General features: G+C 45.4%; 1 protein-coding gene across 5 annotated transcripts in view; it reads left to right on the top strand.

Moving 5' to 3' along the window:
* The first annotated feature begins 4,426 nt into the window (after positions 1–4,426).
* The window catches only part of MTFMT (mitochondrial methionyl-tRNA formyltransferase), an 81,885-nt gene continuing 73,165 nt past the window's right edge, over positions 4,427–13,146 (top strand). Inside the window, exons 1-5 of one of the 5 annotated variants that reach the window (XM_069222828.1) lie at positions 4,427–4,950; positions 8,418–8,630; positions 10,139–10,261; positions 10,479–10,581; positions 10,970–11,045. In XM_069222828.1, the coding sequence (XP_069078929.1) occupies positions 4,691–4,950; positions 8,418–8,630; positions 10,139–10,261; positions 10,479–10,581; positions 10,970–11,045 (775 nt within the window). In that variant the 5' untranslated portion in view covers positions 4,427–4,690. The remainder of the gene's footprint in view (positions 4,951–8,417; positions 8,631–10,138; positions 10,262–10,478; positions 10,582–10,969; positions 11,046–13,146) is intronic. The other 4 variants (XM_069222830.1, XM_069222827.1, XM_069222829.1 and 1 more) reach the window with 4 other exon arrangements.

Genomic DNA, 13,146 nt, shown 5'->3' on the forward strand with positions numbered 1-13,146 from the left:
GGAAAATATCAAAATGTCATCACTGAGGTTGAGCACACCCTCAAGGCCAGATAATGGCCCTCATTTCAACCCCGCCCGCCAAGTTGAAACCGCCTGGCGGCCACCAATGCAGCCACTCTCCCGCAGGGCCTATTTGGAGATCCCCGCTGGGCCGGCGGGCGGAAACCTGGTTTCCGCCCGCCGGCCCAGCTGGGATCTTGGCTGCAACACGGGAGCCGGCTCCAAATGGATCCAGCGGTGTTGTGGATGTGCGACGGGTGCAGTTGCACCCGTCGCGCTTTTCACTGTCTGCTATGCAGACAGTGAAAAGCTGCATGGGGCCGTGGCAGGGGGCCCCGCGACTCCCCATCTCGCCAGCCTTTTCATGGCGGGTTAAACCACCATGAAAAGGCTGGCGGGAGGGGGACTCATAATCCCCTGGGCAGCGCTGCAAGCAACGCTGCCCTGGGGGATTTAAACCGCCAGGGCTAAAGTTGCGGGAAACTGCCGGTACCGGCGGTGCGACCGCGGCACTTCCGCCGCGGTCGTAATTCCCCAGGAAGCACCGCCAGCCTGTTGCCGGTGCTTCTGTCAAAACAGCCCAGGCGGTCAAAGACCGCCAGGGTTGTAATGACCCCCAATGTCTCTCTGATGGCATTTTGAAAAACTTCAGCGGCAGATGACACCCCAAAGCTAAGCCTTTTGAAACGCTGTAGCCCAACATGCGTGGAAAAAGTAGTAATGTTCCTGCTTTCAGGTGCCAGTTCCAGCTGATGGTAGCCGGAATTCAGATCTAGCTTCGAGAACCACTGGGCACTATTCAAATCTGAGATAATGTCGTCCATCATAGGTGTGATGTGCTGTTCTCTCTTGATGGCGTGATTTGGCAACTGTATATCCACACAGAGGCGAATGGCACCCGGCTGCTTGGGTTTTGGCGCAATCACCAATGGTGACTTCCAGGGGGTAGGCCCCATCATCTTCTCGATCACCCCTTGGTCTTCTAGGGCTTGCAGCTCTTTCTCTACTGCCACCCAGAGATCAAATGGAACTTGGCAGTGCAGCAGCCCCGTGGGCTTCAAAGCAGGGTCAACATGCAGCTTGAACTGTTTCCCCTTGAGTTTGCCCAGTCCTACAAACAACTGTGGGAATTAATTTAGTATGGACTCCGCATGCGTGTCATGGATCTGCCGTGCAAAAAAACAAGTTCTAGATCCTCAGTAGTGTGGCACTCAAGAAGAGTACCACGGCTCCCCTTCATAACGTATAACAGCTTTTGTCGAGCAACCTTGACTGACCACAGTCACTTCAATGGCACCGTGCAAAGGGAGTGGGTCATGCCCACCTTAGGTGTAGATTTTCCTGTTACAGGTCGTCAACTCTGGCCTCTGCGACAGCTGGTGGTATATCGCACTGTCCATCACATTAACTGACGCACTAGTGTCAATCAACATGGCCACTCTGGCGCTACTGATCGCAATACTACACATGGGGGGGCGGGCATCACTTTTGTTGTCTTCGTCCAGTGAATGAGATGACAAAGATGTCTTCCACATCTTCCTCTTCATACCCTATACTTCCTGCTCCCGCTACACCAGCATCTGTGCCTTCTGCAGGCATCAGTCTCCTCACTGTGGCGGTCTTGTCTTGTGCCACCTTCTGCTTGAGCCGCGCAGTGTGACACACCTTGGTGAAATGATTCACCTTCCCGCACTTATAGCAGCTTTTACCTCTCACTGGGCAAACGCCGGGCGTCTTGTGGTCATATCCGCAGCTACCGCATTCTCTCTCACCTTGCTTTTGGGCACGTGGTGAGCGTTGGGTGGATTGACGTGTTTGTAGAGCATCAACCTGTTCCTCTTTCACCACTGTTTGTCTCATGGCACAGGACTCATGGCCGTCGACGACTGCCCTCTCACGGCACCCAGTGCATCTGCCCGGGTAGCTGAGAGTTTGTGCGTCCGAGCGAGGATCAAAATCTCATCCAACATGATGCCAGGCTGTCGCAGTATGAGTTTCCGTAACATGTTCAAACGGCATTCCTGGATGACTTGCACATGGATCTTCTCGTGCTGGTTTAGGCCGATGCAGGTGCTTGCTATTTTCCGCAGCCTGCCGTAAAACATGCCCACTGATTCGGTGTCAGTTTGTTCTGCTTGGTGGAGCTTAAACTGCTCATAATCAGGGTTTAACTGGGGGTCGAACTACAGGTTCAGTGCTGCCACTGCAGCGTCAAAGTTATTAGCCTGACCTGTATTTGGAAGTGTTCCAAAGAGCTCGTACAGTTCATCACCACCCATGTACAACATAAGGGACCTGCGCACGGCTCCATCTGTCTCTCTGGTGGTACAGAAATAGTTGTCCAGGCGGCCAAGCCAATGACGCCATTGTGGCGCCACCGTGGCAGGATCCGCAAGCTGGCTGAAGGGGGGGCAGCGCTACCACTGAGGATCGTGCCCCCACATTGGGTGGTGGTGGCTGCTGGTCACGATTCTCCTGAGAAGAGGCCATTGCGTTATCCGCGCACCACTCACTTCCAGCGCTGTCAAGTGATCGTGGCCCAGCTGACTTGGGCCTCTGTAGCTGGGGTCCTCACTTGAGGTAAATGCTTTGTAGTCCTTTAGTTACACACCTCCTTTAGTGAATGCCTGTTATTTTCTTCCACCAATATTCTTTACATTTCGTTCACATATATTTGTGTTTATATATTTTTTTGCAGTTTGTATTTTATTTTTTTATTTTTCAGGCCTCTCCGCATGGCATCCGACCTTCCACACACACTGCTGACTCACCAGGTCTGGGAATCAGGTTGCTGCGTCATTCCCGTCTTGGCAGGCACTTCCAGGCCAGCCAGAGGGTGGGGTCCTTTCCTTGCAGGCAGCGTTGGGGAAATCCTTGCTCCCAGACTGGCGCGGTCAAAGCGCACCAGTGCCATCGTGCAGAATAGACGTCTGCGGGCGGGCCCCTGCACACGCCCAGGAGTGCCGCCGAGTGCAGCAGCACGGAGCAGGAGGAGGGGTGACGGCCTCAGGATGAGCGCACACACACGCAGGCAGGACTGCAATGCACTCCGCCAGGAAAGCGGAGCGCCGAGGTAGGCGTCTTCGTGTTGTTCGGCGCTCGTGCCAAAGCGAAAAACGGGGCTCATGTCGCGTAGCACTGCAGGGGCAGTCCACCTCGTCGCCAAAGTGGCGCGTGGCCATGCGCCAGAGGGTCGCTTGCAGTGAAACATGCTACTGTTGTTTAGTATATTACTGTGCTACTGCTGGGGTCACCAGCGCTCACTTTATTTAAGACCTCGGTGGTGAGCCCACCCCCTTGCCCTCACATTGTAACATTTTATCGGCTTGCTACAAAACCAAAGTTTGCTGCAGTGAATAGGCAAAGCAAGGGTCGCCGGGGTCGAGGAGTCAAAAACAGGCCGTTAACATCTGTATCCAGAATGTTTGCCTCTCTTTTAACTGTTGACATCTGGACCTGAACAAGAGTATTTTTTGCAGACTTTCAAATTTCTGACTCTTTCACTTGTACAAACCTAGAGCGCTGCAGTTCTGGCAAACTCTTACGACTGCAGTTTAATTTCCTAGCCGCAACCTACTGCAGCAGGCACGGAAAGCAGCTGGTGGGATTGTTAACTGAGATTAAACAAGCATTTGCAAATACACTAGGGTCTCGCATTTGTTGTAAGTTGTAAACTCCCAACCGGATTTTTCTTGCATTAAAAAAAAAAAAAACTGCAATTGCGCTGCTACAGTTCACACTAATAAAAGTGTCGGCAAAAGTGTAATTAACTGAGTAACAAGGTCGATAGTATGTGAAGCGCTGGACTTCTGCCCAGCGAGATCGCGCTGCGAAAACACAGAAAAAGTAGTCCACAAACCCAGCGAGCCTCGTATGTTTTCTGTACTTGGTCGTTATGCTCGAGGAGGGCTAACCACCGGAAAAGGCATGAGGTATGCGTGCCTTCCACTAATGAAAAGAAGCGGATTCTAACAGGCATGCCAACTTGCCAATGAAAAACACTGACGTGAAGTTGACAGGGCTCCGAGCCCTTTTCTAATCCCTAAAGCGTCTCGCTAGCGATAGGACCCTAAAAAGGCGAATCAGTCACCAAGTTAAACCATTAGTGGCCTCTAGAGGCAGCATGCCTATTTATATGTTTCCCTCGTATTCGTTGCTTGATTTTGCTCGAGGAAAAGTGTCACTCCTAGTCGTTGAATTGTCACTCAATTATGAAAATGTCACAGACAGCAATCTGAAGCCTTGGCAGCTATGCTGAAGCATTAACTTTCAAATATTTTTTTCTTCACATACAACTATGAGAAAAACGGTTGGGCCACTCATGCGTTTTTCCAAACTGTACAGTTGTCGTTATGCTTAGGAATCACTTCCTTTCAAATGAGGGTGTGCGCAGGAAAACGATATTACTCCAGATCAGCTCGATTCTCAACTACTTCTGTCTGTTGGTTCCGATTTACGGCCGAGGCACTGCGGTCCGAGATTCGGCATGGATTAGAGTTATTCGCGATGAAGGAGTGCGAAGAAGGCTACCGTCAATCCAGGCACTAAAAGAAGGAGACCGAAGAAGGAAGGCACACTTTATTCTTTTGAGACGTCAGGCATTATAAAACACCTGACGATAACGCAGAGGAAAGGCAAGATGGCGGCGCCCGGGCGCTACATGTTTCGCTTACCTCTCTGACCCCATAGAATGGCTATCACAAGACGGGGGCTGTGGCGCGTGCCGTGGCCTGCGACCGTGCTACCGAGCCCCACGGGAGTATGGTGGCCGGGTCTCCTCCCGCGGGGCTTTATGTCCACGACGGTTGGTTCATCCCAGAACATAAGGAGCAGCCTTTATCGGTACGTGAGTGGCATGGGGGCCCCTCCGTTGTGCCCTCCTTGGCGAGTGCTCTTCTTTGGTACTGACCTTTTCGCCATGGAGATTCTGAGAAGTCTACACGAGACCAGGTAACAGCAGGAGGAGGGGAGTGGTCCATACCTGCTGTCAACCACTCCTTTGAGTTATACTTCTAACTCCGAGTCCTACCCATTTTTATGCTCTGGTCTATCGGTGCATTGCCCCCTTAACAGTAATACCTTGAATTGTTGGCTCATCATCACTCCTATGAACTCTGCGGTTATTTACACATGCCTGAACACTGCCCTACCCAGCCTCTGAACACTACGGGTTATTCTCCCCTGGCCATGCCCAATTATCACCTATTCAATTTCCTCAACACTCTCGCCGCTCAATTGCTTGCGGTTATTTCGTGTACTCTTATGATCAACCCGTGTACTGTCACCATTGTGCCTCATGCAGTGCGCAGCCTCTCACAACTGATCATCACTTTTACTGTCACTCCGAAAATTGTGCTTGTTGTATTATGAAGGTGATGTGTAATCTGGGTTCTGGCTGTCTCCCAGCAACAGTGGGGATTCTGGAATGCGGGGGCTTGGAAGAAAGGCGGTTAGAGTAGGAGACAGCCGGGCCAGGGTCGTTATACAATAAAGCTATACCTATTCTTATAAAGGCAACTCTCACAGTGTGATGTCCTCAACTTAACAGTGCTGTTATAGTTTGCCTTTTTGGATTGCACTGTCAGTCCAGGAATTTAGCCCCCATGTATGCACAACCTCCATTGTCCTCCGCACTGCGCAACCACCACTACCCAACCCAACGACATGGCCACTCTCACTACCCCAGATATTCACCCATCGCTGACCTGTGCTTCACACCGGCCGTTCCTTGATCTTTGCCGATCTGTATAGTTTCTTAAACGGAACCACTGTTATCGCATTCATCCCTTCCGTCAAGTCTACATTGTTCTTGCCTGAAATGCCCTCAAAACATCAGTGGAATTTAGTTTCCACTTTAAAACCACCAGTAATGGGCTTCCTCAGTGTGCCTCTAATCAGCCGGCTCAACAGTGATTTCCTCCAGGGCATAAGACTTTAAAAAAAAAAGTGAGGGGGCTAAGCAGTATGCAAGTGATATCATGGCGCGAGACATCACCGGGCTTCACATGATAATAAAAGCAGTTTATAGCGCAAATGGCTACTCAATGGAGTGTCCTGGCGCGATACAGCAAAGTCATACTGATGAAACAACAACAGTTAGTCTTGCACAAAAAGCCATTCAACTCTTCTCCCTTGCTCCATAAAAATAGCAGTTGTGTGTCATCTGCAGAGGATGTTCGTTTAGCTCCCAGGTCTTCAGCTAGTTGGGCCAGAGGGGTAAGGTAAACATTAAAAAAGGTGGGACTTAAGGGCGAGCCCTGGGTGACTCCCATAGCCAATTTATGCGGGTTGGCAGAGCAGGGAGGAATCCAGACTTGTTGACTCCTACTTGCCAAAAAGGATGTTAGCCGGTTTAAGGCCTGTCCTGTTACCCCAATAGCCTGGAGATGCTGAAGCAGCTTGGCATGGAGAACAGAGTCAAATGCAGTTGATAGATCCAACATAATCAGTGCAGCATTGCCCATGTATCAAGAATGCCTTTGATATGGCATTGTGGGCTCCAACAATGCTGTGTCAGTACTATTAGGTGGTCTGAAGCTTGACTGGCTAGAATGTAACAGATTGTTCACTTCCAGATAGTTGGAGAGCTGTTTGTTCACCTGTTTTTATAATATTTTCACTAGAGCTGGCGATAGGGAGATCGGCCTATAATTCAATGGAATACTAGGATCCGCTGAAGGTTTTTCCACTAAAGGTAAAATCTTTGCCTGCTTTCAAGAACTGGGAACCATGGCGGATACTATTGGTGCATTAAGAATCATATTTACTATTGGGCTAATGATGGTAGTCCCTGAAGCCACAGGCCATGACCTCACAGGAATTGACATCACAGGAAGTGACTTCAGATCTTAAGACCTCACACATATGATTAGCAGGTCTATCATGAGTACATTTGAGCGCATTACATTATTTAACATGAGTTTTTGCATCAGAAGTATGCCAAAAAAGTGACGCATCCAGATGCAAAACCTGGGCCTCACTGCATGTATTTATGTTTTTTAAAACTGTACCACAAAGAAATTGGCATCAAGGAGACACATGGCAGTAGATCTATTCTGCTTAATTGGTTACAAAGTCTACATTTTCAAATATCTTATGTGGTTAAGGCACCTGCTGCATAGATCTGTTTGCCCAGTAAATCCCAGGGAATAATATAAATGATAAGATAACTCTGGAGGTTAATGCACTTGCTAGAGAGAGCTGCTTTTTCTAGTCCCAGTTTTGAGTCAAAGTAGCATAGAGGGTCTCCTGCAAAGCTCACCGTGCGACATGCAGATGACAGATTTGTATTTTATTGAGATGGGCAAGTGGGTTACTGCTTTTAAAACAGAGATCCTTTTGTTAATTGCAGTTCATACATTGTAATCCTAATAATATAGCACAATGAGCTATAAAGGACATGTGACTCCTATGCCTTATAAGCCTCACTGTCTTATTTAACACCTCCTGTACATTGATTAACACACATATGATTTATTCTAGATGTGTAATGTGTACGTGTTATGTAAAGCGCTCCAACACCATGGATTGGGATGAGAAGCGCTATAAAAGAAATAAAACAAAATAATGGTATTTAAATTGTTGTGTTTATGCACTGGGACAGACCAACACATCTGACATTCTAACAGTGCATGCATATGTCTTTTATATACAGGGACTGAACAAAGTTAAAAGCTTGCCTTTCTCAAGTATCTGTGAAGAAATAAGCTGTGAGGCTCTGTTCTTCTCCACTGCATTTGCAGCTAGATGTGAGGAACTAGATAGCTCCCAGCCAGGAGATTTAATCTAAAGGAGGCCTGATGGTCCTTAGCTCTGGCCTTTTTTTTTGGACTCGGCTGGAATTAAAATAACAAAGCTCCTCGCCAACACGTTGTTTGTCTGAAAGCAGACAACGTGCAGGCACAGCTGAACTTGTCCCGGTGTCTGAAAATTACAACAGGACAAGTTTGGGATATTTCTGCAGGGCCCAACTTCTTGGGAGGGGTGACGGCCTCCACCCTGGGAAAAGATTGGGTAGACACTGTCTACTTGTGTGTACCCTCAACTTGTGCTCTAGTTTCCTCTAAAGCTCCTTGCAGTGTGTGTATAATACTAATGAATCCTTAATTCTTCCTCTCCCCAGCCATAACCATTTAACAATATCTCAGGCTAATGCCTAATGCCTGTCTTTTTTCGAGTGGAGGTGGGCGGTTAACTGAATGAACTACCTTTCATACCCAGAAGCCTTTATAACCTTGTGAAAGGTGTTAAAGATATACATGTGTGTGAGGGGGAAGGGGTGGCTATGTGGCAATGACTGCTTGCCTCAAACCCCTGAAGTATTTAGAAGGAGCCACTGTTAGTATTTGTTATCTTATTGAATGTGATGTGACCGTTATAATTTCTGAACCTGTCTCCTTTGCCTTGTCTCTTAATAGAGAAGAGAATAAAGATCCGCTGATTGAAAAACTAGAAGTTATTACGCTGCCGCCTCTGTTGCCAAAAGGGCTGCCTGTCAAAAACTATGCTGTGAAACATTGCCTTCCAAACTACGAATGGCCTAATGTAGGATCTTGTGAACAGTTTGATGTTGGCGTAGTGACCTCATTTGGCCGCCTCCTGCCTGAGGATCTTATTCTAAAATTTCCATAGTAAGTCTCTTCTGAAATAGCTGGAACCTGATAATTCCTCGGTCTACTGTACAATCGCATTATTCAGTTTCAGGTTTTATAGAATAATATAATACGTGGAAGACTGAAGTCCCTGTAAAATAACCTATCTCTAATTCTTTAGTTACTTTCTCGTTGCCTTCTGGTCACTGTAATTACAAAATGATATTGCTACTCTACTTTATGAAGTTATTACAAAAGGGGTCTGAAATCGCAGTGCCTGCTTCCAGGGCCAGTGGACAGTGTAAAGACCATCTTCTTCAGAAGTACCCTTAACTATATCTTGACAAATTTAAGACTACATTTTTAGGCTCCTTTCTTTTAAACTAGCTACCACGAAAATCAAGTCATTATTTATGGTAAAAGTTGATTTATTGCACTGCTGAAGGTCAAGACAGAGAACAGGAATGAGTTATTTTATCAACACGAAGCTTTACTACAGATTTACGTTTACATTAAGAACATCTGAATAATTACAAGCTGCTTGTTGAGACACATCTCATGTATTATCAGCAATAAAATATCTCGTTAGAAGTGGCAAGCACTAGACTTTAATAGGGGTTTTGGTCGAGGAATTATGGTTTCGGTGTAGGTCACCCCAGAGTTCCATGGCCTTATTAATGAAATATGCCTTCAGTTCTATTTCCCTATGTGGGCATAGAGCTCCTTGGTGACTTGCAGTATCTTTATAATGTATGGTCGGGGGTACTTGTCACATGCGTTATGTTTATATTCATGTTCCTTTTCTTTTGATCCAGAGATGCCTGCGATTATGGACTAGAAGGCAGGACATTCTGCAGGCAGGGTCAGGTTAATCTGTACTGGGAATATGAGGATTTAAGTATTTGATTACACTATTTGGGATACTTTTAGGAGTATGAATAGACTTGGAAAGGCAGATGAAATGGAAGGCTACAAGAGTCACCGACGTGCACTTAGATTAAGAGGCTGTTTGTGTAGTACAACTGTCTTTTCTAGAATGGAGTAAAGAGCAGGCACAAAATTAGTGATTCACTTGTGATTAGGGTACCTTTTAACGAGTTACTTATGTGCAACCCAGTTGAGGACCAATTTTTGGACAGGAATAATTTTGTGCTTTGTTTCAATGACAGAGAGAATGACAGAGGGGGTGCCTTTATTACTTTTACCAAAACATTCTTAAGAAAAGTGTTTATGACCCATAGAGACATTATGTGTTCATAGTTGTTAGCATCACACGACTGTATGGGAAATGGAAGTGTAGTGAACATAGATCAGATGTCTCCTCTGGCCGCAATGCATCATGATATTTGTCGCATATAGTCTAATGTCTTTGAGTTTTTTGTGATGCAATATGCTGCTTTAACTCATTAAAAAAACAAACAGATGCTTGTGTGATGTGGATGTGACTGCCACTTACCGTTATTAGTAGACCTCATGGTTTGGTTCATTAAGAATTGGTTCCCAAGGTTGCCCAATAATGATTTTCTCTTCTTACTATCCCTTCCCAGCGGAATCCTTAATGTGCACCCCAGCCTTCTCCCCCGCTGGCGAGGCTCTGCTCCCATTTATCACACAATACTGAATGGAGACACAGTCACAGGAGTTACCATCATGCAGATTAGACCAAAAAGGTATGCCTTATCTTGGTTTACTGTCATCATTCGGGTTGAGGGCAACCATGGTGGAATACTGGATGACTTTCAGGTTAATGTCATGTGAAACAGTCATCCCAATGTTTTCCTTTGTATTTTCTCTCCGCAGTATTCATTACCCATATCACAGTATAATCGCTAAGGTTATGATATTAAATATTTGAGCATGTTTTCCTGTACTTTTTTCTTTTTAAAGATTTGATGTGGGTCCAATTCTTATGCAAGAAAAGATTGCCGTTCCATCACAGTCCACTGCAAAGGAATTGGAGAGATTGCTATCGAAATTGGGCTCTGCGATGGTAAGTCAACAGGAAATGGGCTTAATGACATAAGTGGTAAACTGTTAATTTTACTAATATCTTAATCCTTTCTCTGCATAGTTAATGGCTTCATTTAAGAAATCCAGTTTAAGGAATTTATGATTTGAATGACTTACAAAAGACCATAAGTAACTTGCATTGTAACGACATTGACTCAGATAATGATGATTACATTCCTTTCCAAACTCTTGCAGTTCTTTTTAAAAGTTTAATTCTCGATACTCCTGCCAATCAGTGTTTGTTTCTTGTACATTGACCATGTTGGTTAGAAGTTAAGCATATGTTAGGAGCTCCACAGAACTTTTAAGAAGTGGCTGCTCAGGTTATGAATGTTTCCATGAGTGATCTTCTTCCTTTTCTCTCTCAGCTGATCTCAGTGCTGCAGAGCCTTCCTCAGACTTTAGAAAACAAACAAGAGCAGCCAAAGGAAGGAGCCACAATTGGTAAGTGCTTTACTTTTACATTTAAAAAGTTGTAATCAATGAAAAATCTAATCATCGATCTACTGTGGTCTGAGAGCACAGAACGTGTATGTTGTGGGAGGGGGGGAGGAGACTGGAGAGACATGGTCGATAGCTGACCTGCCGATCAGCACCTGAAGCTTCTTTATCTTTGTTCTCCAAGGCCAATGGTTGATGATCCAGACTAGACCGACTTAGCCTTGGGTCCTTCTGATGTTTAGTTTGACAAACACGGCTGTAATATTTTTTTCAGATATGCAAATTCAGTGCTAGATTAACAAAGGACAGCATTTCTGCTTTACTTCTTACTTCTGGAAACTGTCTTATTTATTGGTAGTTTGTCTGCAGTACACTACTTTTGGTTAATGGCCTCCACTAAACCAAAAGTCAAGTTGGTTGAATGGAGGCTGTGTGCAAGCACAATAGTTACTTATGTTTGTTTCCTTATTGGTAGGTTTTGGAAGAATGTTTGTTGTGGGCTGAAAGAAGAGTCCTGTCTTTTTGGAATGTAGTACTGGAGTACTGCATTTTGTGTGGCTCTGCGGCAGAGGTCTTCAAACTTTTGCTCTGAGCCCCATCTCACACCATCGAAAGCAAAATGTTTTGAAGCTCACCTCCAAAGCTACTTAGCTTTATAACAATGAATGGAATAGCGGGAGAGGCAGGATTAAGAGCAGGGATACTTTTTCTGTTGCGTTTAATTCACAGTGAATGTTAGACTTGTACAAGAGCAAATGCATCGAACAAAAACTGGCCTGATCTGGATACTTTCATCGTTTTTCTGGACTATGACTTTGAGGCACCCAGGGCTCCAGAGTCTCAGGCCCCTGCATCCAAATGCAATCCTGCTGGTCTTATTCATGCCACTCCGTCGACTAACCCCTTTACAAAACCATACCTGAGAGGTTAAGGTTAATGGTGGGAGGCCTCCGCCTGATAGCGAAAGGGAGGAAGCGAAGTGAGGGACAGGAAACTAAAGAAGAAACACGCCTTCTCACGAGGGCGCCTGCTACCTGCAAGAAATGTAAAGGTATGGAATTGGTTAATCACCAAATTGTAAGGTTGCTTGGGAGCTAGTATAGGCTTTTATTGATGGAGCCACTTGGACTCCATGCTGACAAAGATTTATTCTTTTTATGAGGTAATTTAAGGATGTTATCAGCTGAGTTCGAGAGTGTGTCCTTTAATGCACTCTTACAAAAACATTTTAAAGTACAGTTTGATGATATATAGTGACATTTATATTCCCAGTGCTTTCTGTCATGGGTACGGACCTTGAAGCGCCATAAATATATACGTCGCTATTCCACACCGCCCAAACCAGAATTCATTTCTGCAACTCTCTGGTCACATACAGGCATCTGCACTGATTACATTAGCCAACTGAGGTTTTATAAAGGAAAATAATACATTCCCATCAATTAATTTAATTTTAATTTATTTTTCTGTTACAATGTATGCATGTTTGTTATTTTACATGCAGTTCCTGAAGGTGAAAAAATAACTCAATAGTTACTGAATATTTTGTTTTTGTTAGCCACATCTTTGACCTCGATACCCCACTCACTGACTCTGCCCCAGGGGACTCAGGATTACAACTCCCACAGTTCTTTAAGCTTTTCAACCCCTGCATGTTAACAAGGACAGCCTGAAACATGCCAAATAAACCAGGTCATCCAGGCCATCTTCATTTACAAGTTCTGCTAAAGCCATTTGTGTCCCCTACAAATGCAGGCTCTGACCTTTTTGAAGGGTTGGGGGGGAGGTGGGTGCGCCTAACAGCTTGAAGATCTCTGGTCTGTTGTCTCAGTCCTTATAAATGGCAATTTATCTTTACTAAGAAAGAATAAAGGTATCAAACTGATTTCACTGGTCTGCGAAAAAGTGGCACATTTACAGCAAACAAAACTAGAGAGCTCGCTCACATTATAGGTTTTTATATTAGTATTGATCAATTAAGCTTTCATTAGTGCATTACTACTTTACTACTGGGAGGGAAATATCCTACTGAATGGTATTACAGGCTTGCACCCCTGTCCTGGATGTAGATTATATAACATCCTGATATTTTTGGCCCAGCATA

The sequence above is a fragment of the Pleurodeles waltl genome, chromosome 3_1, assembly GCF_031143425.1.
Source record: "Pleurodeles waltl isolate 20211129_DDA chromosome 3_1, aPleWal1.hap1.20221129, whole genome shotgun sequence".
NCBI lineage: Eukaryota > Metazoa > Chordata > Amphibia > Caudata > Salamandridae > Pleurodeles > Pleurodeles waltl.